Source organism: Ipomoea nil, unplaced genomic scaffold (assembly GCF_001879475.1).
Source record: "Ipomoea nil cultivar Tokyo-kokei standard unplaced genomic scaffold, Asagao_1.1 scaffold0176, whole genome shotgun sequence".
Classification (NCBI taxonomy): Eukaryota; Viridiplantae; Streptophyta; class Magnoliopsida; order Solanales; family Convolvulaceae; genus Ipomoea; species Ipomoea nil.
The window spans coordinates 585,209-611,469 of record NW_017616604.1 but is presented as its reverse complement, the minus strand read 5'-3'; the positions used below and the strand labels follow the sequence as shown (position 1 = coordinate 611,469).

At 34.3% G+C, this 26,261-nt stretch overlaps 1 protein-coding gene and 1 long non-coding RNA gene across 2 annotated transcripts; both read left to right on the top strand.

Moving 5' to 3' along the window:
* Window positions 1–319: 319 nt before the first annotated feature.
* LOC109176601 lies at window positions 320–5,861 on the top strand. The gene is made up of 3 exons (XR_002053424.1): window positions 320–389; window positions 2,240–2,242; window positions 5,849–5,861. It is a non-coding gene; the product is annotated as an uncharacterized LOC109176601 (long non-coding RNA).
* Window positions 5,862–17,083: 11,222 nt separating this feature from the next.
* On the top strand, window positions 17,084–20,257 carry LOC109176568 (probable LRR receptor-like serine/threonine-protein kinase At4g36180). The gene is made up of 3 exons (XM_019326027.1): window positions 17,084–17,782; window positions 17,927–18,839; window positions 19,597–20,257. The coding sequence occupies exons 1-3, from the start codon at window positions 17,097–17,099 to the stop codon at window positions 19,618–19,620; spliced, it is 1,623 nt and encodes a 540-aa protein (XP_019181572.1). The 5' UTR covers window positions 17,084–17,096; the 3' UTR covers window positions 19,621–20,257.
* The last annotated feature ends 6,004 nt before the right edge of the window (window positions 20,258–26,261 follow it).

Sequence of the window (26,261 nt, the reverse complement as noted above, 5' to 3'; positions counted from 1 at the left end):
AAGGAAAATCGTGCAGATTTTTCCAACTAACATGCAGTACACAACGAAGAACAACTAGATACACGACTCGACTAACTAACCGAACACGACTTCAAAACGCTAAATAAGTGTTAGTCTATCCTTCTTCCCTCTATTCAAATCCCTAAAATCTCTCCTTATTCCATCTCTCTCTCCTTCTCTTCGCCGTTTGAGACATAGTGATTATAGCAGATTTTGCCGACAATTTCTTCGCACTCTGCCCAATCGCCAGATTAGTCGCCGGTCTTCGTACAGCAGGTCACGGTCGTCGCTGATGTCACCGTTGCGGCCTCCGTCGTCGTCGTCGTCATCGTCAAAGGCCGCAGTTGTGCCCTCAGCTCCGATCTGTCGTCATTGTTCGTAGGTCCAAGGTAATTAGGTGCTATATTATTCATATTTGTTATTTTATTTATAATTATTTGACTCAGTTTAATCAACCTGAACATGAAATTCTTAAGAAAGTATCTGGATCAACCAAAAAATCTAATGATCTGATCCTCAGTAGCCTCTGCAATAAACACCATATCATTAGCAAAAAATAAATGGGACAGTTTCGGGCCATACGTGGATATTTTGACACCTTTTCAACGCTTGCTTCTGACTTTGTCTTTGATCATGTGGCTCAGTCTTTCGATGCACACAACAAACATGTACAATGAGATTGGATCACCTTGTCTAAGACCTCTAGTGTGGTAAATTCAGTACATCTGCGTGCCTTTCTACAAAATATCCAATCTAGCTTGTTCTCTCCACACATCATCCCATAATAACATTAATCCAATGAGAGTCAATACCCAACCTCTCCAAAGTGTTGCGGATAAATATATAATTCATTTTTTCATACATTGCCATTAAATAATAAAAATGAGTTAATACCTCTCATGGTCCTCCGAGTATTAGCGATTTACTAGTTGTGGTCATTCGAGTTTTAAATGACCTTCAATGGTTCTCTATGTTTAAAAAAATAACCACCCGTAGTCATTTTAGAACGTCTCGTGGTCATTTTAAACTCGGATTTTTTTAAGAATTAAGACCACGGGTGGTTATTTTTTAAAATATGGAGGACCATTGGAGATTATTTAAAATTCAGATGACCACAACTGATAAATACTCAGCTCGGAGGACCATTAGAGGTATTAATTAACTCTAATAAAAATCATGAGAGGCATGCAATGTGTAAATTTAGTAGTAAAACACATTATACAGACAACTCAATCCAAATTACAACAATATAATGACGAAATTTGACCCAATTAATAGAACTAAACACAAACAAAAACATGCAGGCCATCATGAAAATTAAAAAGAAAATATATATATAAAAAAGCACCATACTAGACATCCAAGATTACAAACTCGATCAGTTGGACAACCACACTTAATACATAAAAACAGAAGCCAGGTGGATGCCAATGCAATAAGAATGTATGTAAGCCCTGAACTGGACTTGTTGATTGATTTTGTCTAACGATGGTTCTTTCTTCTCCCTTGACCTCTCTTGAAGAAAACCTTGAAAAGAACTCCATCAATCTTCTTGTTATAATATAATCTCCATTTGTTGGACAACAGAAGTGGCAGAAATATTCCTCCCAGCAAATCCTAATGCAATGCTGGCGTAGATATCACCATGGTAAGCTGATTCTTTCTCGTTCGATGTTGGTAGTGGAGATACTGGTTTTCTAATGCCAGTGCAAGATACATTAAGCTGGAATCCACATAGCCCCTTGTTTCCCATGAATGAGCTTGTATCAAAGGTACTAAATTGTTTGCCTTGTGGGATCCTTCCAACGAGATGGTTGTATGACAAGTTTAAGAAGGGTAGGAAGGTTAAGCTCTCTAGTTGCTCTGGGATACTTCCACCAATTCTAATTTTTGCAATGGAAAAGAAATGGACATGTGGGATTTGATCAGCAATATATATCAAGAGGAATCATGGAGAAAGTGTTGTTGGAGAGGTCTAAATACTGAGCCTCGGGTGGTAGTCGTGGAACCTTTCCACTGAACATATTAGAATTTAGATCAAGGCCATGAAGAGAATTGTATTCCATTGGGTCTTTCATATGTGTCAAATGATTGTGAGAAAGATTGAGGACAAGGAGTTGCCCATTACCGATTCCCCATATCCAGCTAGGAATTTCAATTCTCCACTAATAGCATTGTTGGAAAGATCTAAGAACCGCAAATTAGGTTGGTTTTTCAGAAAACTAGGAAATTTCTGAAGGTTGTATGAGGCTAATCTTAAATATTGAAATTGAGGAAGTAAGGGAAGTTGTGCGGCGCTTATGGTTGTCTCAACTACCAAGTTGTTATCGGAAAAATCAAAAGACATGTTGTAAGCAGTGTTTCTAAATTTTGTTAGATGTATAGTGCCATTAAATTTGTTTGATGAAAGATGGAGTGATGTAAGATTTTGAAGTTGAAAATTTATAATGCATAAGCATATATTTATATATTAGAAAGGATGATGAGGACTTATTCAAAAAAAAAAAAAAGAAGAAAGAAAGAAAGCATGACGAGTTGCGTACTTGCGTCAGGATTGAGTCGTCTAAATAAAACTGTGTGGAGCTAGACACTGAGTTGCCCCTAATGTCTGACTTTTAACTTTTTAAGTATTGAAAGCAATGCTTACTGACTAATTTGAGTTGCTCCTAAAGCCTTAATTACGGTGTGGAATTTTTTAGCTAGTATTAAACGCCTAACTTTGGTTGTCACCCAACAATCTCCTTTTGAATTCGGTTGTGACCTGCCTTGATGCTATTGTCAGGATCAAGTGCTTATTACTAAACTAAAATCTCTCTCTCTATTCTCTATATATATATATATATATATATATATATATATATATATATATATATATATATATATGTATATATATATATATATATATATATATATATATATATATATATATATATATATATATATATAAAGGGGTTCATGTGCGGTTGAAGGTGTCAGGTGCGGTTGTGCGGTGAAAGGAGAATCATTGATTTTGCTTAAATCAACGTTTAGCTTACCAAAATTAAATTAAAAAACGTGGTGGCATTTTGGTAATTTTTGCATCTAAGTAAATTTAAGGTGTTTGGATTTGGACTTAATGTGCGTGAGTTTTGTGGTTAATATGCATGTGGTTTGTGCTTAAGGTGCGTGAGGTTAGTGATTAATGTCAATAGTTGTTTCATGTAAGTAGTTGTTGAAACATATGATTTAGAACAATACTTAACACTGTTAAATTTTTCCGTTTGTGTGATGTGACATAAAAGAGAATATAATTTTTGAACAAATTAGAGTAAGATTCAAACTCACAACTTCTTGCCTAAAGGCTAAAGACTCTACCACCAAGCTACACATCAATCTTGTTACATGGTAGTTAAAATTTGTAATAATAGTGAATCGTCTGCACATAGGCCAAAAATGAATATTTGTCTTACTATTTAAGATGTTATGTTCTCAACACCTTGCCAAAAAGTCATTTTTGGCCCATAAAGTGTGTAAAAGTTCATAATTTTTTTTTTTATTTTGCTTTGACTAGTGCAAAACAACATAACATCTTAAATAGTAAGACAAATATTCATTTTTGGCCTACATGCAGTCGATTTACTATTATTACAATTTTTTTTTGAAAACACTATTATTACAAATTTTAATTATCATGTAACAAGATTAATGTGTAGTTTGGTGGTGGAGTTTTCATCCTTTAGACAAAAGGTTGTTGGTTTGAATCTTACTCTAATTTTGTTTGAAAATTATATTCTTTTATGGCACATCACAAAATCTGACATGGCAATGCCACATCACACAATCTGACATGGCAATTCGAATGTCACGTGGACAAACTTAACGGAAAAATTTAACGGTATTAAATATTGTCCTGAATTGTTCTAAATCTTCAAGTACAAGGACTAAATTGAATACAATAAAAGTACATGAACTAAATTGAACAAAACGCTACGGTACATGGACCTAGCAGGTACTTTGTAAGAAGGAGATGGTTTCGATGATGAAATCTCTCCTATAAAAAGTATTAACACATTCATAATTTTTATTTCAAAAAATCAAAGGTTGAAATTTTACTTTTACTAAATTTTTAAGTGTGCAATACATTATATTTTTTTTTATTGCATGATTGATTTGGCAAGGTAGATAAATGTCACATAGCTTTAATTTGCTTTCAATCCTTTAAAGAGCATTGGCCGCCTGATTGGAACTATATATATATATATATATATATATATATATATATATATATATATATAGAGTGAAGGTTCCCGTGCGGTTGAATGTTTCCCGTGCTGTTGTGTGGGTGATTAATGTGCGTGAGATTTGTACTCAATGTGTGTGAGTGTTGTGTCTAATGTGTTTGAGATTTGTGCTTAATGTGCGTGAATGTGTAAAATGTAGCAGAAAATATGGATATCAGCTTCTTCCCCATCCCAGTAGTCATTGCCCTCTCCCTGATGATGATGATGATGCGGAGGCGAGCTGTGGTGATTAAGAATTATGGGAATAATACAACAGAAATCCACACTTAGCTAGTGTGCAGATTTTGCTGTGCGTGCGTCATATATATAAACATTCAACTGTATTGAAGGTAGCTGATAATCCAGAATCCATGGACAAATTGAAGGAAGAAGTAACAAGAAGCTTGGGCGTTAATGTGCGTGCTGTTCTTCTTCTTTATGAGCTCGTAATTCTGAACTACTCACGCACATTAAGCACAAATCTCACGCATATTAAGCACAATACTCAGGCACATTAAGTACAAAATTCACGCATATTAACATTACGCATAAGTACAAATCTCAGGCACATTAAGCACAACACTCACACATATTAAGTATAAACCTCACGCACATTAATCCACCGCACAACCGCACGGGAAGCAACAAATGCACCCGATCCCTTCCCTATATATATATATATATATATATATATATATATATATATATATATATATATATATAAAATAAAGTTCAAATGCGGCGGGGTCTTCCCGTGCGGCGGAATTCCAGAATACACCAACAGTGTTAACAATATGCACCAACAGTGTAATAAAAACACACCACAATGAAATGCAATAAAACATCACAAAATACACAACAGACTCAAAAAAAATACACCATATAACTCACCACACCCCAATGATGTATTTCCGAACAGTGTATGGTGTTTTTACTCACACCTAATGGTGTGTGTTTGGTGATGCAGGGCTCTGTTTACTCCGTTTTGTGTGGTGTATTTTCCTAACGTTGATGGTGCATATTTGTTGAACTATTGGTGTTGCCGCACCGTAAGAAATCGCCGCACCGTAAGACACTGCCGCACCTGAACTCGCCTATATATATATATATATATATATATATATGCCTATATATATATATATATATATATATATATATATATATATATATATATATATATATATGTTTCCACACAATTTAGACTTTAGGGGCAACTCAGAAGCTTTGCTTTGAATACTTGAGAGTGGTGAGTTTCTGTTTCCATAGGGCGTAGACGACTTTATACGTCAATTCATCTTTTCTAATATTTACTATCTGTTGAAAAATATTACATCGAAAATAATAATTTTCAAAAAACAACAAGCCACAAGAAATGAAAGGATATTTAATCATTAGAGTTGAGTGAAATACTATTTTCTTAAGACCTTATTTGCTACCTCTCAAAGGTTCTAGAAGCGTTTTGTAGCCTAATTTTTTTTTTTGAAAAAAACACAACTCAATTTTTAAACACTCAAAAAAGTGATCCCGGCGAACTAGAACAAAATCTTGAACATAGAAATTTGGAGGATGAACAGAGGTTTTGAGACCAGAAAGTAGGTTGTTGTGAAAATCCACCTGCTTAACCAAAGCTTATATAAGATTTGAAGGATTAATAACATTTATCATGGCATAACTGGTTTAAAAACCAAATTATTGTAACATTTTTAGGCTCAATCTGGGATTTGATTTGCACCCAATGTGCGGGAGAGAGAACAATCATTATTGTGTGGACCATGGTCCAAAAAAAAAAACAAAGTACATTATTCTAACTCATAAAATACAATATTTTGACATACAAAATACATTATTATAACTCATAAAATATAGAGTAAAAGACATTTTTGGTCCTATACTTATAGTGGCACGGGCAATTTTAGTCCTCCTTAAAAAAAGTCAGACAATTTGTGGACACTCTTATTGTGACGAGGACAATTTTGGTCCTCCGTCAATATTCCCGTTTGATGGCCCGTTAGATAGGGGTAATTTCGTCTTTTTTAGAGCTCCTTGCTTCTTCCCCTTTTCATTCTCGTTCTCAGCCAGACCTAACATTGGAAGACCTAATTTTGACTCTAATCTTACCAGTCGAAGACCATGGCGAAGACGTAATTCGTAGATTGAAGACCAAATTCGCATTGAAGAAAGGCCACATTCGCAGCTCTACGCAACAATTAGACGAAATACAGGACGAAGGGAGGCAAATGGAGACGAATATATCAGGTACGGAAGTAGTTCGTTTATCTTTGTGTGCCATGTATGAGTTCTATGTGTCGTGGGAGCACTTACGGACTAAAATTGTATCTTATGTATGAGTTCTCTGAGTATTGAAAGTAGTTCCTTTATATATGTATGCTATCCTGTATATATGTATGTTCTCTGAGTATTAGCTTTAAATAATTGGTGTTGCTATCTAGATCCATATGCAGTTTTGAATGGGTCCATGTGTTGTTGGTTTGTTGTTCACTTTTATGTAGTGCAGTACATATATTCATATAGTGTGGACCACTTGCATTTGTCTTTCCCATTGGGGAGTGGGGACCACAATTGTGTATTGAATTGGTTACTTTTACTGCAAAATCAACCACATGTATGCTATCTAGGTCCATGTGCTATTGGCTTTAAATAATCAGTTTAGTTTTGTGTTTCCAATTTAACAGTGTTGAATTTTATTCTTTCTTTAATTTTTTTTTTCTTTTGTCCTAATGAAATAGATGGAAACAGTGCTCAGTTTATATTGAAGCTAAAACATGGTGGTTGCCTTAAAGGAATAGGATATGTTGGAGGGATTACTCAATGTTTTACTTTGAACATCGATTTGTGGGGGATGCTAACATTAAGGGATACAGTTGAAGAATTGGGATATAACATGCTAGACGAGTTTAAGTATTTCACACTTACTAGTTCAGGAGAATTATTTGAAATAGTAAATGACAGTGACTGCTGGGCAATATGTGATTTTGGAATGTTTCCTAAGGAGATGGAAGTGTGGGTTGTTTGTGGAGAGTCTGGTGAGGGTGAGGGTGATGGTGATGGTGATGGGTCTGCAGAGGGTGAATATACTGAGGGTGATGAGTCAGGCAGTGCTTCAGAGAACTATGAGTACAGTAATGAAAGTGGTGAACATGATGACTTAGACTTTGAGACTAATGTAGATCCAACTGTGGAGTTTGAAGGGATTGGGAAAGGGAAACAGATTGGGAGTGTGGCTGGGAAAGGGAAAGGGAAAGAGATTGGGACTGTGGATGGGAGTGGGAGTGTTCCTGAAAATCAGACATTGAGTGTGCCTAGAGTAGTTGAGGATGTTGGCTTGAATCTGTCTGATGATGAAGATAGTGGCAAAGACCGTGATGAAGAACAGAATTATAAATGGCCAGTTTTCAGGGCAAGCACTGATATGAAATCCCCTAAGTTTTGTATTGGATTAACATTTTGAACAAAGGATGAAGTGAAAGATGCAGTCCACAATTATGCATACAACAATGGCAAGGAATTAAAATTCACTAAGAATGATAAGAGTAGAATGTATGTAAGATGTAGACAACCTGGATGCCCTTTCAAAATTAATTTATGGAAAGTGAAAAATGCAATGTCTTGGAGGATTTCAACTTTTGATGAAGAGCATGATGGCTATGGTTGGGTGTATAAGAATAGAATGGTGAATTCAACTAGACTTGCCAAGAGATGGATAAAAGAGATTGGAGGCACCTTAAACTGGACAAGTGCATAGTTTAGAGACAAGGTGAACACTGATGAAGGAATGAAGATAAGTAACAAGAAAGCCTATAGAACAATAAGAAGAACAAATGCAGTAATTGAAGGAGATGCACTTGAGTTTTTTAACAAGATCTGGAATTATTGTTTAGAGATTGACAAAACTAACCCAAGGACTTCTTACGATGTCAAGAAAACTGAATTGATGTATGATGAAAAATTCAGATTTCTTAGGATGTACTTTTGTTGGGAAACTTGCAAGGTGGGATACAAGTTTTGTAGGAAGATAATTGGAGTAGATGGCACCCATCTAAAGAACAAGTTTGGAGGACAACTTTTAACTGTTGTCACTTTAGATGGGAATGATAGTATATTCCCATTGGCTTATGTCATTATAGAAGGAGAAACAAAAGATTCATGGACTTGGTTATTGCAGTTGCTTAAGATGGACCTAGATATCACACCAGAAGTTGAACAACAACTAACCTTTATTTTAGGTATAGAATTTTGAATTCTGAATTTTCAATTATGTTTACTTTCTGCCACTATCAATTCTGTTTTTTTTTTTTTTAAGGATGTGCATTTGAATTTTATCAATTTGAGGATTTGAATTAGGATGTGCACTAATTCTGTTTAAACGTTTTCATATTCTAGACAAACATAAAGGTCTCTTGCCTGCATTTGAGTTAGTGCTACCAAATGCTACACATAGATTTTGTGTTAGGCATCTCCATGGGAACATGAAGCTGGCAGGTTTTGTGGGCAAGGCAATGAAGGATTGTTTATGGGCAGCAGCCAAGGCAACACCAGTAAATAGCTTCACTGAAGCTATGGAGGAGATCAAGAAGTTAGATGTGGATGCATACCTATGGCTAGCTGAGAAACACCCTTCAGAATGGTCAAGATCCCATTTCACAACTTTTTCTAATTCTGATGCATTAGTGAACAACATATCAGAACATTTCAATGCCATGATTTTAGATGCAAGGGCAAAACCACTAATATCTTCTGTATAATCTATTAGGAAGTTACTTATGGCAAGAATATTTGAAAATAAACAAAAGGCTATTAACTGGAAGGGTCCATTCTGTCCTTCAATAATGAAAAAAATTTCCTTAATTGAGAGGGCTGCTTCTAGATGTTTAGGGACTCAAAGTGATGATAATCTATTTGAGATAAGGTGCATGGTAGGGTAGGGCTAGAGGGGTTAGAGCAACATACATTGGATTTGTTAAGGGGTAGTTGTAGTTGTAGGAGGTGGGACTTAACTGGGATACCTTGTAAACATGTTGTGTGTGCCATCTGGACGACACATGGAAAAGGGCATGTGCATAATTATGTACACCATTGCTACTCAATAAACAATTACTTGAATACCTATAGAGGGAGGATAAAGCCACTTTCTGGTCCAAGTGAATGACCAAGGTCAAACAAGGAACCACCATTGCCTCCACTATACACAACCAAGGTTGGAAGACCCAAGAAATTGAGAAGCAGGGCAGAGATGAAATCACCAAGGATGGGACACATGTGAAACCTAGCTTGCTAGTTAAGCATTGTAGGAAATGCAATAAGACTGGTCATAACTCTAGAACATGCCCTCAAGATCCTTCTGCAAGACAAAGAAAGGTATTGACAACAACTACTTCTAATGTATGCATATATTTACTGTCTTGGAAACTGAAATCCATTGTTTCTTTGTGATGTAGCTCAATCCAAGAAAAAGGACAAGGAAGAACAAATATGCAAAAGCAGCTACTGGACTCCACTTGCAGTAGCTATTGGGACTCCACTTGCAGTAGAAGGGAGTAGTGTTGTAGCTGGAGACATGACTGAATTTTGGAATGAAGCAGTAAAGGTGGCAGCAAGGTATGACAATGGACCTCAACCTGATGAAATCTCAATTACACAGCCAGAGCATGTTTCTGTTACACCACAGCCAGAGAACGTTTGTGTTAGACCTCCTCCCAAAAGGTCTAAATTAGAGTTGACATCAATGAACAAATTACCACTTAGGAGGGAACCTATGACAAGATCTAGGACAACCATGAAGTCAAGGTTCACCAACACTGTGGACACACCTGTGGACTTGAATGAATGACATTATGATGTTTGAATTGTAGGCAGTGTTGCTGTTTTTTTGGTACATAATATGTATGATGGGGTAGATCTTTGATGTTGTTTTTGTGTTCTATGTAAGCAGTTAATCCTCACTGTCTCAGCCTTGCTTTTTTGACATCAAAACTGACATTCTAGCTTTGCTTTTAAAATTGAAATTGGCAGTGAATGAAATGGTGTTTATTGGCAGCTTTGCTTTGTATCTTTGCTTTGGTTTATCAATAGCTTTGCTTGTTAATTGTGTAGCTTTGGCAGTGAACATGCTTTTAACTTTGCTGTGAAAAGTGACACATGACAATTGACCAAAACAAGAACACTCCGTTAATCCATTGATAATCCAAACAACAATTATGGAAGCATATGCATGTTGTTCCCTACAGATACAACAATTGAAAGATAACAAATTAATAGTACAATAAGGGCAACTGCAACCAACATCATCATGGATCTACATTTTGTACTCCTACGATTATTCTTAATTTGAATGTTTTCCCATATGCTCAACTTGCATTTTAAATATGTCTTCTTCTTCACTTTTGTTAATTTTCTTCAATAAGCCCGGTATAATCTTCTTTGACCTAGGGCACATTGGGGGATCGAACCAAGCCACGAATCCATCCTGATAAATTTGCACAAATTTAAAAAATATATAAGCCATTCAATTTCACATTTCTGAATCATCAAACTCAAAAAAAAAAAAAAAAAAAAAATTCTCATTGCAATTTTTTTTAAAACTTGCATCTAACCTTGCATCCTGAACATTCCCAGTACCTCCTTCCTGGGTTCTCATTGGTCCAAGATGTTCTCAAAACCATTTCTTGCCCACATTCACAAACTTGAATCGGAATCCATTCACCGTACACCTTTCGCCTTGTAGTTGACGAACAGGAAGAGTTACAGCTTCCTCCTTGCATTTTCCTTCGACCAGATTTGCTTCTTCAGAGAGAGTGTTGCTTCTCTTCAATCTGCCTCTTGCCCTCTTCAATCTGCCTCGTCAATCTGGAATGAAGAACAAAGCACACTGACGTATTAAAATGGAGGAGGTATGCTGAAAAGACGAAATTACCCCCTATCTAACGGGCCATCAAACAGGAATATTGACGGAGGACCAAAATTGTCTTCGTCACAATAAGAGTGTCCACAAATTGTCTGATTTTTTTAAGGATGACTAAAATTGTCCGTGCCACTATAAGTCTAGGGCCAAAAATGTCTTTTACTCTAAAATATATAATCTTACCCTGAAAATTTCATTATTCTAACACATAATTTACATAATACATTATTCTAAATCGTAAAATACATTATCTTACACCAGAAATTTTATTATTCTAACACATATAAAGTGCAATATTTTAACTCATAAAATACTATATTATCTTACCTCAGAATGTTCATTAATCTAACACGCGTGCAGAACAAGAAATTTTAATATTTTTAACATCAAAACGACGTCATTTTTTATCGTGGTCCACACAACTGTTAATTTGTAGAGAAAGAGTCTCTATGCTATACAATTCATCATTCTAAAAGGCGCGCTCTTGTATATATATGTAATCGTGCAAATCCCCTTTTTTTTTCATCCTGGGACAAGTGTTTGTTAAGTCTTTCCTAAAAAGAGAATAATAAGGGAAAAATATAAATATATATATTTGTTAACCAAGTATAAATATATATATTTGTTAAGTCTTTCCTAAAAAGAGAATAATAGGGAAAATATATAAATGAAGAAAATTATATAAAATGACAAATAAATAATTAACAAAGGGAAAATATAAATATATATATTTGTTAATCTCTAAAAAGAGAATAATAAGGAAAACAAACATATATATATATATATATATATATATATATATATATATATATATATATATATATATATATATATATATATATATATATATATAAGTATGTCTACGTGAAAGAAGACAAAAGAAAGAAGAAAGAAGAAGAATCAATTCTAATTGATGTCTGAATGAGTGATTAACTACAAGGCTAAACAACCTATTTATACAATAATGAAACTAGAATTATGCGGCAATCATGTGAACAGCCGCAATGCTCGGGAACGTGCAAGAAGCTCCTTAATGTTGCATGCGACGTGGACACTTGTGGATTTGATGCACGTACAAAATATACAAAATATTTTATTTTCCTGACGATCTCCACCTTGGATCAAATCCACTGTGTGAATTGACAACTGGAATAGTCGACTAAATCCAAGCACCGCTCGAATTTAGCAATAGGAAAAGCTTCAGAATAGCAGGATGGATCACCATCAACTTCCTATGCGACTGAAAGAGCATAAGCAACCATGTTGGTTTCATCATCACTAGCATACCTAGCAGGTTTTTTAATTGTCCTCCTAAGACGATCCATAGCAATGGAATACTCTCGTTGTGGCTCGACGAGAGCTGCGGTGCTAGTAGATGCATCAAACATCGATGAGGATACTGCTACTGAACCTGTCACAGTACTGCCATGCAAGATGTATAAGCTTCCAGAACGAGAAGCTTTCATGAGAATAAGAGAGCCTTTTATGACTTTCAGAACTCCACCTTCAGCTATGTACTTGCACCCCAGACTTTCCAAGGTTCCCAAGGATATCAAATTGCGTTTCAAATCAGGAACATACCGAACATTGGCAAGTGTCCTGACAACGTTATCATGAGTTTTAATCTGAACACTTCCAATTCCACTAACCTTGCATTGGGTATCATTACCCAACAAGACAACTCCACCATCAACCGGTTCCAGAGAAATGAATCAATCTTTGTGGGGACACATGTGGAATGTACAACCAGAGTCCAAAATCCACTCGGTTTCACTCCGTTTTCTCACCGGAGCTAACAGATAACAACACATCACCATCTGAATCACTTTCAACAACACTAGCTTCAACGGACTTCTTTTCTCTCTCTTGCTTGTTTTTCAACTTGAAGCATTCAGTCACATCATGACCATGCTTCTTGCAGTACTTACAGGATTTGTTGGACTTGGATCTAGATTTTTTATTGCTACTCTCTGTTTCAAGTGAATGACCCCTTACAGTCAAGCCTTCACCTTTGTCCTCAGACTTAATTTCAAAGTCAAACTTTTCTTTGGACAATAGGTTTGACTTAACATTGTCGAAAGTAAGGGTATCACTACTATTACCATACAGCATAATTTCTTTGAAATGCTTGTATGATCTAGAGAGAGAAACAAGCAATAAAACAGCGCGATCCTCATCTTCAATTATGACATCAATATTTTCCAAGTCCAATAAAACAGAATTGAATTCATCCAAGTGAGATTTAATAGAAGTACCTTCCGTCATACGGATTGTGTACAAACGCTCCTTCAAACGCAGCGTGTTCGCCAGAGTTTTGGCCATGTAAAGCGTATCCAGCTTGGACCATAAATCTGACGCAGTCGTCTCACTTACTACGTCACGTAGAACCTCTTTAGACACACAAAAGAATGGTTGAACGTGCCTTGTCATCCAAATCTTCCCAAGTTTCATCTGTCATTGTAGCCGGTTTCTTCTTCTTCCCAGCTAGCGCTTTCTTCAAACCGTTCTGGGTTAGAACGGCTTCCATCTGAACCTTCCAGATAGAAAAACTAATTTTCCCGTCGAACTTCTCGATATCGAACTTGGTAACAGTCGACATCTTTGAAAATAACTCTCAATTAAACTGTTTTGATACCACTTGTTAGGAATATAGCGGAATAATGCGGAAGCGAAGAATCGAAAATTGAGAATTATAGAAGTTAAATAATAGGGAAAATATATAAATGAAGAAAATTATATAAAATGACAAATAAATAATTAACAAAGGGAAAATATAAATATATATATTTGTTAATCTCTAAAAAGAGAATAATAAGGAAAACAAATATATATATATATATATATATATATATATATATATATATATATATAAGTATGTCTACGTGAAAGAAGACAAAAGAAAGAAGAAAGAAGAAGAATCAATTCTAATTGATGTCTGAATGAGTGATTAACTACAAGGCTAAACAACCTATTTATACAATAATGAGACTAGAATTATGCGGCAATCATGTGAACAGCCACAATGCTCGGGAACGTGCAAGAAGCTCCTTAATGTTGCATGCGACGTGGACACTTGTGGATTTGAGGCACGTACAAAATATACAAAATATTTTATTTTCCTAACAAAGGTTATAACGGGAATAAAAATTATATTTGTGTAATAATAATGTGAATTGATAACTTATATATTTTGAATTATTCAACGTACAATAATAAAACATTTCCAAAGTTATCACCTTTAATTTTTTTTTACTTTTCCATTTATATTTAGTAGATAACAATTAAATTAATGTACCCAAACAAAGCCAAATACCTTGTGCTCAGATGATATGTAGTGGCCTCTCTTATGTGGGAGGTCATGAGATTGAGCCTCAGTATGTTTGAACAGATACTACAATGTAATAGATCCAACGTAATTCTTTTTTACGCGATCCACTGCAACATATATTTTTATAACTCATAATATATATTATTATTATATGGTAGAAATCAATAATAATTTATTAATCATTGTTTTATTTATTTAATATTATATGATAGAAATACTATACACTTCAATAGATGGTAGCATGAGATGGATATAAAAATTTATCCATTGCACATCTAAGAACGTACGTACTGTATATGCTTTATAATAATAAGTAGCAGTTAATAGTGTATAAAATACACTTCAATAATAAATTATATTAAGCATTGTTTTAATGTACTTATTATTATATGCATGGTACCTCATGGTTTGACATATTCTATTGCTAGCGCTTTTGGCCTAAAAATTACTGGTAGTAGTTGAGGTACATATATTTGAAAATGAGTTTTAAGACGTAATCTTAGAAAAATAGAAATTTAGAAATTGTTGTAAACTTTTTTTAATACTATAGACTTTGTTATGTAGTATATCTTCATATATACTTTCTCAACATATTGAAACTTAACGAGTCAATATCACTTCCACTGAAACTCGAACTTATAACATTGCATTTGAGAGAGTGACTTCATGCCACTTAACCATAAGGTTTTTGGCCATAATTCATAAACTTAAGTTTTTCCATTTGGCCCGCATGGGTAGCTCAACTAGTCATAGATGTGAAACTTTAGAAGAATGACCAGGGATCGAGTCTCACCAGCGGCAGTGTGGGAGCAACCTACCACAACCTCTCAAAATGAGGGGGGCTCCTTGTGCGCAGTGAGCAAAAAGGTCTAGCATTTATGGTTCATGTTCAGTTGAATCACCATGATTTACACCCTCCCAAATGTTTTGTCGGGCCGGGGTTGGGGTTAAGCCTTTTTAGAAGTTTTCCCATTTGTGTTTTCTTGCAAGCTTACAGTAACTTAACCTCGATCAGATCATCTATCTTAGCTGCTTCTTCTTCTTCTTCTTCTTTTTTTTTTTGTTTTTTTTTTTTTTTTGCTTATTATATTCTTACACACATGATAACATGAGATAGATATTAAAACTAGGGATGTTTGGCAAATAGCTATTAGGGAATTGAGTTAGTGAGTTTGACTAGTTGATATCATTAGCTGGTTGTGGAAATATGTTTGTTTATTAACTGTTATGCACTAGTTGGTCGGATTCTCCTTTTGCCAGCTGGTCGGATGGCGCGCAGGCTATATAACCCATAGCCCAATTCGGGCAAGAGTAGGTTATTCGCAGCAACTATATCCTGCACTAGGGCGCGCATTGCATTGTGCGTCCTGATGCAAACCGACGTCGTTCTGAATTTTTTTTTTTGAAATTTCGCTACCCTGTGTTGGCGGTTAATTTTTTATTTTTTTTAAAAAAAAAAATCTCAGGTTAAAAAATATACATAATTTTATACTAGAATACATATAATTGTATACATGAATGTACATAATTGTATAACAAAATACACATACTGTTTTTTAAAAAAGATAATACATATAATCTAACATAATACATAATATACATAAACTTTTAACATAATAAACATCAACTCTTAACATAATACACATAAATTTCCTGTTTCGGATGTACATAATTGTATAAAAAAGATGTACATGATTGGATAAAATCATTATAATCGAAGACTAAATTGGTTACTAATAGAGGAAAATTATCAAGATATCCTAATAGAAGACTCAATTAGATATACATTATTCTAATTCATAAAGTACATTATCTTACCCTTAAAAGTTTCATTATTTTAACACATAATGTACATAATTCTAACTCATAAAATTCAACGACGTCGTTTTGAACCGTGATCGACGGAGCGTTATGTTGTGGACCTGTGTCCACCATGCGCTGTACATTCATAATTTCTATACTGTACATTCATAATTTCTATATTGTAGATTCATAATTTCTATACTGTAGATTTATAATTTCTATACTGTAGATTCATAAAATTTATAATGTAGATTCATAATTTCTATACTGCACATTTATAATTTCTGTACTGTAGATTCATAATTTCTATACTGCACATTCATAATTTCTGTACTATAGATTCATAATTTCTATACTGTAGATTCATAATTTCTATACTGTAGATTAATAAAATTTATAATGTAGATTCATACAGTACATAAATTATGAATGTGCAGTATAGAAATTATGAATCTACAGTATAAATTTTATAAATTTACAGTTTAAAAATTATGAATATACAGTATAGAAATTATGAATGTACAGTGTGTCCACCATGCACATGGTGGACACGGTCCATAGCATAATTTGCCGTGATCGACATAGTTGTTTGGATCGTAATTTGGGAACAATTTCTTGATTGACTTGGCAAGTTAGATAAATGTTAATAAATTAGCTTTGCTTTCGATCCTTACAAGAGCATGGCCCGCCTTATTATTTATGTTTTCAGACAGAAGGGTTAGATATCAACTAACCCACTCGCCAATAGTTTCTAATATGCGTATACAAATTATACAGCGCAGCTCAAATGAAGATTCTGATGTTTGCCTGGATTTCCATGGTTGTACTTTTCTCAGATATATTGAGAATAAATGTTATGTATGGATTGGGTGAGTGTCTTCCGGATCAAAAGGCTGTACTTGTGAAGATACGAAGCCAACTTTCTTACAACTCTTCATTATCCTTCAAATTGGTGTTGTGGGATGAAAGAGTTGATTGCTGCCAGTGGCCTGGTGTGAGTTGCAACGATGATGGATATACTATTGGTCTTGACCTCAGCTATGAGCCAATCACGGGTGGAGTCAATGCAATTTTCTTGCTTAAACTCTTGCCATCCCTTTCTGTTATTAGGCTTGATTGGGTCAACTTTTCTGCTCCATTTCCAGACTTGTTCTCGGATTTCACTAATCTGACTGTTTTGAGCCTGGAGAGCTGCAACTTCACAGGAACAGTCCCTCACAAAGTATTCCAGGTACCTACTCTGCAAACCATTAATTTAACATGGAATAAAATGCTTGAGGGTTCTTTGCCAGACTACTTTCCAGAAAATGGATCTCTTCAGAGACTACAACTTGGTAATACAAAGTTTTCTGGGAGATTACCTGAGTCCATTGGAAACCTCAGACTGCTGTCCCAAATTGACCTTACAGGTTGCAGTTTAAGTGGGGCAATCCCTGCTTCTATTACAAAGCTTACCAATCTTGTTGAGCTGAGATTGGTTGGGAATCACTTCAGTGGTTGGGTTCCACCATTTAAGTTGTTTAAGAACTTGACTGAAATAGATCTTTCTTATAACGATTTTATAGGTGAAATTCCCTCCTCTCATTGGGATGGCCTTAACCATCTTGAAAATCTGAACTTGGATGGGAATTCATTTTCAGGACCCATCCCAGTCTCATTGTTTTTCCTGCCATCCCTTACAACCATATCTCTGTCCGAAAACAAATTTTCTGGTCATATAAACGAATTGCGAAATGTGACTTCTCCACTGCAATATCTTCATTTGAGTGGCAACAACCTGGAAGGCTCAATACCTTCCTTCTTCTTTCGCCTTCACAATCTTACAGTTCTCTCTCTTTCATCAAACAAATTTTCTGGTCATATAATTGATTTGCAAAATGTGACTTCTCCACTGCAATATCTTGATTTGAGTAACAACAACTTGGAGGGCCCAATACCTTTGTTCTTCTTTCAACTTCAGAATCTATCATCACTCCATCTTTCATCAAACAAATTTAATGGTATTGCACATCTAACTAAATTCAAAAACCCTGAGAATATTTGGATTCTTGACATCTCCCATAATAGCTTGGCAGTTGAGACAAACATAAGAGCAGCAGAACTTTCCCTCCTCCCGGAATTTCGAGTTTTATATTTAGCTTCTTGCAATCTACAGAAATTTCCGGATTTTTTGAAAAACCAATCTCAACTCCAGATGTTAGATCTCTCCAGCAACGCTATAAGTGGAGAAATTCCTGAATGGATATTTGAAATTGGTACTCGAAATCTCGTTTTTCTCAATCTTTCTCACAATCTCCTTGACAACATGCAAGAGCCAAAGGAGTATGGTTCTCTTTATTACCTTGATCTAAATTCTAATATGTTTAGTGGACAAATTCCACGACCACCGCATGTGGCCTGGTACTTGGACCTCTCCAACAACAGTTTTTCCTCCCTACCTCTTGATATTGGTCATCAACTCCCAAATGTCACCTTCTTTTCCATTGCAAACAATAGAGTTAGTGGAACCATCCCACTTTCATGGTGCCATGCAAACCAACTTGAAGTGCTTGACTTGTCCAACAACGCTTTGCATGGCACAATACCACCATGTCTGGTTCAAAATAACACCAAACTCGCTGTTATGAATCTTAAAGGAAACCATTTAAGTGGTGAGATACCACAGGATTTTCTTCAGAGTTGTTCTTTAGAGACATTGGATGTCAGTCAAAATTTGTTACAAGGCCAGCTTCCTCCATCATTGGTCAATTGCACAGAGCTTAAGGTTTTAAATCTTGGAAACAATAGAGTAAGTGATACATTTCCTTGCTGGCTCGATAAGTTGTCGAATCTGCACATACTTGTATTGCGTTCGAATCATTTTCATGGAAGCATTTCTTGCCCCAAGCTTGGGGTAAACAGCAGTTGGCCAAGCTTACAAGTCATTGACTTATCCTCCAATAATTTTAGTGGAAATCTACCAGCTGATCTATTCTTGGAACTAAAAGCTATCCTAGTTGATGGGAATGCAGCAAATTCAAAGGTTGGCTACTTGCACTTCAAATCTCAAGAAGATGCTTACATTTATTATCAAGACTCAGTCTCACTTTCTCTGAAAGGACAAGGTTACACTATAGAGAAAATTCTGTCTATCTTCACCTCTATTGATTTTTCAAGTAACCAATTTGAAGGGGGTATACCAGAGATTGTTGGTGAGCTTAAAATGTTATATCTCCTTAACATTTCCCACAATGCACTGACAGGCAATATTCCTCCCTCTCTTGAAAACTTGAAATCTTTGGAAGCACTGGACCTGTCATTCAACAGCCTAACAGGAAACATCCCAGAGCAGCTAGAGAGCTTAACCTTCCTGTCCTCCTTAAACTTATCATACAACCATCTGGTTGGAAGGATTCCACAAGGCAAACAATTTAATACCTTCGATTCAAGCTCGTTCATGGCAAACAAGGGGCTATGTGGATTCCAACTTAATGTATCTTGCAATCGCATTAACAAACCAGCATCTTCTCTACCAAAATCGGGAGAGAAAGAGTCAGCTTACCATGGTGATATCTACGCAAGTGTTGCAGTAGGATTTGTTGTGGGTCTAGGAGGAATATTTTTGCCACTTTTGTTGTCCAACAAATGGAGATTATATTATAACAAGAAGATTGATGGAGTACTGTTGAAGGTTTTCTTTCAGAGAGGTAAGGGGAGAAGAAAGAACTCTCGTTAACAAAATCAATCAACAAGTCGAATGACTTCACCCAGGTTACTTTGTTTTTATGTATTAAGTGTGATTGTTCAACTTAGTGTGTAATCATGGAGTCTGATGTGGTGCCTTTTTTTCTTTTCTTTTTAACTTTCTTGATGTCCTGCTTTTGCTTGTATTTGGTTTTATTGGGTCAAATGTCATCATTGTAGTAATTTGGATTGATTTGTGTCATTGTGTATAATGTTTTTTCACTCCTAAATTTACATGTCTCATGTTTTTTTTTTTTTTTTTTTTTTTTTTTTTTTTTTTTTTAATGGCAACCTACAAAAGAATGAATAATATGTAACAAAATGTTATGAAAAAGAAGTTCAAACAACTTACCTAAACATAGAATACAGTTAAAGAGGTAGGAATCAGTAATCAGAAAATCATTTCCCAGGTTTTCAGCATTTGAATGTATTTGAAAAATGGATCAATGACTAAAATGTGTATTGACCACCCTCTATTTCTCAAAAATGTTTGCTGATTATTATTATTATTTTTTGACAAAAATGTGTAAAACTAAGTTGGGAATTGCGTTTTTGCATGTGTCCCGACAATTTTTGTTTTTTTTTTCGTATTTACGTAAAACGCAAGGACTTGGGTTTACGGAATCGTATACGTAGAACACATTTGGTAAACGCATTTTAGGTTGAGATACGGTATAGGGAAAAACGCAACTGGCATTTGCGTTTTACGTAGTATACGTAAAATGCAAATGGCAGATGCGTTTATTGGTTTTGTACACCGGCGGGTTCCGGCGACGTGCGAATACTAAAAAACGCAACATGCATTTGCGTTTTACGTATAAAGCATAAAACGCAAATGCCAGTTGCGTTTTGTATTTGTCCGATCGGTTTCCGGCCGGCTCCATGCATGAATGCGAATGCAACCTAAAACGCAACCGGCAGATGCGTAGTCTATTGTGATCAATTTTATTGTACTAGTTTTAGTATAAGTACTAAAAAATGAGCAAATGTTAATAGGAGATGTGTTAGCTTAGTTGGGTGTTCATGTGTATCAATATGTGGTTGGTTAGGGTTTGAATCTTCTCATATGCGTTGAACATTGATATTTGGCTTTATGTAGTTTTAGTATAAGTATTAAAAAATGAGCAAATGTTAATAGGAGATGTGTTAGCTTAGTTGGGTGATCATGCGTTTCAATATGTGGTTAGCTAGGGTTTGAATCCTCTCATATGCATTGAACATTGATATTTGGCTTTATGTAGTTTTAGTATAAGTATTAAAAAATGAGCAAATGTTAATAGAAGATGTTTTAGCTTAGTTGGGTGATGATGCGTTTCAATATATAGTTGGCTAGGGTTCAAATCCTCTCATATGCGTTGAACATTGATATTCGTTTTTTTGTAATTTTAATTGGTTAGATGAGCACTATAAATACCGATGTTAAAAAATTGTAAGGATTTAGTAGTTTAATGTGTCTTTTTAGTGAAGGTAAGTAAATTGGTTAGATGAGCACTATAAATACCGATGTTAAAAAATTGTAAGGATTTAGTAGTTTAATGTGTCTTTTTAGTGAAGGTAAGTTGAACATTGTAAATACTAATTTCCAAAAATTGTAAGGATGTAGTAGTTTACTATAATTTTAGTGTAGTCTAAGGCAATAAATATTTTTTCATAATTCATTTAGCTAAATAGTTTAAGGAATGATTATTAGTTTGAATCTAGGTTTTTAGTATTGGAAATGGTGACGTAGCTGTGTAGGTGTATGCGAACCAAGGAGATTGAGTATGACGACAAATATAATTGCGAAAAAATGTAAAAGACGTGTGAACATTGATATTCGTTTTTTTGTAATTTTAATTGGTTAGATGAGCACTATAAATACCGATGTTAAAAAATTGTAAGGATTTAGTAGTTTAATGTGTCTTTTTAGTGAAGGTAAGTAAATTGGTTAGATGAGCACTATAAATACCGATGTTAAAAAATTGTAAGGATTTAGTAGTTTAATGTGTCTTTTTAGTGAAGGTAAGTTGAACATTGTAAATACTAATTTCCAAAAATTGTAAGGATGTAGTAGTTTACTATAATTTTAGTGTAGTCTAAGGCAATAAATATTTTTTCATAATTCATTTAGCTAAATAGTTTAAGGAATGATTATTAGTTTGAATCTAGGTTTTTAGTATTGGAAATGGTGACGTAGCTGTGTAGGTGTATGCGAACCAAGGAGATTGAGTATGACGACAAATATAATTGCGAAAAAATGTAAAAGACGTGTGAACATTGATATTCGTTTTTTTGTAATTTTAATTGGTTAGATGAGCACTATAAATATCGATGTTAAAAAATTGTAAGGATTTAGTAGTTTAATGTGTCTTTTTAGTGAAGGTAAGTAAATTGGTTAGATGAGCACTATAAATACCGATGTTAAAAAATTGTAAGGATTTAGTAGTTTAATGTGTCTTTTTAGTGAAGGTAAGTTGAACATTGTAAATACTAATTTCCAAAAATTGTAAGGATGTAGTAGTTTACTATAATTTTAGTGTAGTCTAAGGCAATAAATATTTTTTCATAATTCATTTAGCTAAATAGTTTAAGGAATGATTATTAGTTTGAATCTAGGTTTTTAGTATTGGAAATGGTGACGTAGCTGTGTAGGTGTATGCGAACCAAGGAGATTGAGTATGACGACAAATATAATTGCGAAAAAATGTAAAAGACGTGTGATGTAACCGCATAAAAATACAAATGCTCGTATGCTAATGACACAACTTTGATATTCATCATATATTTATACAGTGAAAAGTACATGGACTGAATTCTAATTTCTCCATTGCAATCCCAAGTAGTCGTTAACACAGTTGTGGACGGTGGCCTCTTTGGAGTTTTGGAGGGCTTGCTCCATTGTCCAGACGCAAGTCTAAGTTGCTATGGTGTACTACTTATTTGCGTAGTACATCATCAACCGTCATTGCTATCTAGGCACGCTGTATCGTAGATGGCTTGTAAAGGAAATACGAAGTCTGTAAGTGAAGACATTCAACTTCCTTTGAGTAGAGATCTACGGCGGCAAATATGAACAAGCCCCTTAATCGAAAACCAAAATCGCGAAATTTAGTTGAAATTCATTTGAGTTTGGAGTCAATTTGAAAAAAATGTTGGCATGAAATATTGGGCATGAGAGAGTTGGTAAAAAGAAAACAAACTTCCCATCTCATACACAATAGAAAAAAGAAGTAATGCCGTCAAGCAAACAAATATCGGCTTTGAATGTGAATCCGCGAGCGGCATTGGATATATATATCGAGAGAAGTTATGGTTTTATTTTATTATTATAACAAAATATCAACATAGACAGTCAAAACGCAAGTGTGTAATGCGGTCTTGCTTAGAACGCAAGACTGGGATGCGTTTTTCTTAGCCTCACCCCATCAGTCCCATCAGTCAGCCCAGCCCATCAGTCAACCCGTCCGGACCTGCAAAACGCAATTGGGTAATGCGTTCTTGCATAAAATGCAAGTCCGGGTTGCGTTTTTCTTATGACATCCAACCCATCTATCACGTGATGACAGCCCAGGTACGTTTGTCACCCCATCCGTCACATCTAGCGTTGAAAACGCAAGCCATACTTGCGTTTTCGATAAGTAAGTCTATTTTTATTTATGTCAGCCAGCCCATCCATCTCAACCCAGGTACATGTGTCAGCCCTTCCGCCACATCTAGCCGTGAAAACGCAAGCCAGATTTGCGTTTTCGATAATTTTATTTCTGATTTAGTAGTTTTAACAGTGCAATATAAATAATCCTTTATATAATAAAGCTATATGGTTTGAGAAATAATTAATATTACAATTAATGCCACAACATACTTTATTATTAAAAAAAAAAAAAAGCACAACATTTAAATTTGAAATTTGCTTTCCAAATGTAATTATCTTAGTTATTATTTGTATTGTGAAAATTATAATATAGATGAAATACAATTAAAAATAAATCAATGTAATTATGTAAATTCTCTCTATAAGTTTATTTGAATATGCACATAATTAGACATCCTTTATTATACAAAAAAAAAAAAAAAAGCACAACATTTAAAAAATAAAATAGCTATATATTATATAATCATATAAAAAATATACTTTTGGTTTCAAAAAAATATAAAAAATATACTTTTGAAAAATAAAAAAGCTATATATTATATAATCATATAAAAAAATGTGTTCAATTAGAGTTTAAATTTACACATACAAAATTTGAAATTTGCTTTCTAAATGTAATTATCTTAGTTATTATTTGTATTGTGAAAATTATAATATAGATGAAATACAATTAAAAATAAATCAATGTAATTATGTAAATTCTCTCTATAAGTTTATTTGAATATGCACATAATTATTAGAGATTATATTAACCATACAAAATTATAATTTTAATATTAATTTTAATTTTAATTGTAATTTTGTATTCTATAAAAATAATAAATACTTCTCAAAAATATTATTATATTAAATAATTTAAAATATTTTAATTTTTCTATTTTTATTTATATTTATAATAACATAATTTTTTTCCCGTGCATCGCGCGGGTGAATTACTAGTATAAATTAATAGTGTTATTGTAATATATAGTAGTGGGATTAATTATTTAAAGTGGTAGAGATTTGGAGGGATAATGTTAGTTTGAGTTTGTTAAACGCAATTAATAGATTTAAATATTCAAGAACTATAAGATACACTAAAATAGTAGTCAGTACTTGATAAAAATTCATATAATCATTTACTAGACTCGTGGTAATGATATAAATGTATACAACGTATATTCATATACTGCATTGATTTTAGATATACATCATATATTCATACACTAGAAATTACATGAATTATAAAAAAAAATTCGGTAAAAAATAATTTTCTCGGACTGCATCATATATTCATATACTGCATTGAGTTTTCATTTCTTGGAAGTCGTTCACACAATGATGAAATGTAGCATCACCGGAGTTCTGCATTTCTTTGTTAGGGACAATAGTGTACCCCTTTAGCGTAGACATGTCTGACTTCACGCGTCTCGTCGGCACTGCGTATTATGAAACACAAAGTCTATAGTATCAGACATTGAACGACTTTTAATGAATTCACAAAAGAAATGTGGTGGCTTGTAGAATTGCGTTTGAAAAAGTGGAAAGAAAGAAAATAAACTTCCCGTAATGAGTAGAGAAAGAACTGATGCGGTCATGACGATAATGTAATGTTTGAATGTAAAATCGGTGACGTGATGTGATATTTATAGCCAAAGTTGTGTGAAATAATTATTAAAGTGAAAACGCAATTTGGAATTGCGTTGTACTGTACAACGCAATTCCCACATTCGATTTTCCTACTGTAGAAGTAGTGTAGCGTTAGTCCCGGGTCAGTCCAGTGTAAGTCAAAATATCACATCACGTGTTGAAAGCATATCCGTATTGCTTTTTTGGTAAGTTTTGTATTGTTGTGATTACAGTGTTGGGTGAATATTTGGAGTGATACTGGGACCAACAACGGTCGAACCTAAAGTCGGAGCTAAATGGTCCAACCTAAGTTATAGTGAAATGTATTTAATTGTGTAAACCGTATATATGACAAAACAAACATTGATTACAGGAATGATAGAACATATATTATAAAGTTGTTCATCTAGCCGGAATCGCTAATTCCCGTTGTAAATTGCATATCTTCTACATAAACTTCTATCCATGCGCTATAATGCCATAGTATTGCTTTTATCATCAGATGTTGCATTAGATGTCGATGCATACAATTTGGAATTCTCTAATATGCAAGTTTATGCAACATATTAGAATGATAGTAGTGCGACAAAGTAAATTTACGGTAAAAACAGGGACGGAGCCAGAGGGGGGGCAGGGGGTCAGCTGCCCCCCCCCTCACCCCACCCCCACCCCATATATAATTTGTGTATGTATATATGTATATATGTATATATAGTATAGGTTTTAGTATTAGTATAAAAAACTTGTATGGTAAGCAGTTGGATTAGTTGGTAGAGCATGTGTATGGTAATGGGAAGGGTTTTGGATTCGAAACCTTGCAATAACATAGTTTATCCTTCCAAGCCATAAGCATATGACTTTAATACATTTACTTTTTTAATATTTAATACACACACACACACACACACACACACATTAGAAAACACATTAATAGTGATATATGTTTTTAATGTGTTTTCTATTCAAATTATTTTATCAAATTACAACTAT

Coding starts and splice junctions, on each gene's coding strand:
- LOC109176568 (XM_019326027.1), top strand. CDS start 17,097: ATGAAGATTCTGATGTTTGCCTGGATTTCCATGGTTGTACTTTTCTCA. Junction 17,783..17,926: donor ACCAATCTTGTTGAGCTGAG/ATTGGTTGGGAA, acceptor TGAAAATCTGAA/CTTGGATGGGAATTCATTTT. Junction 18,840..19,596: donor TCCCACTTTCATGGTGCCAT/GCAAACCAACTT, acceptor CTTTGGAAGCAC/TGGACCTGTCATTCAACAGC.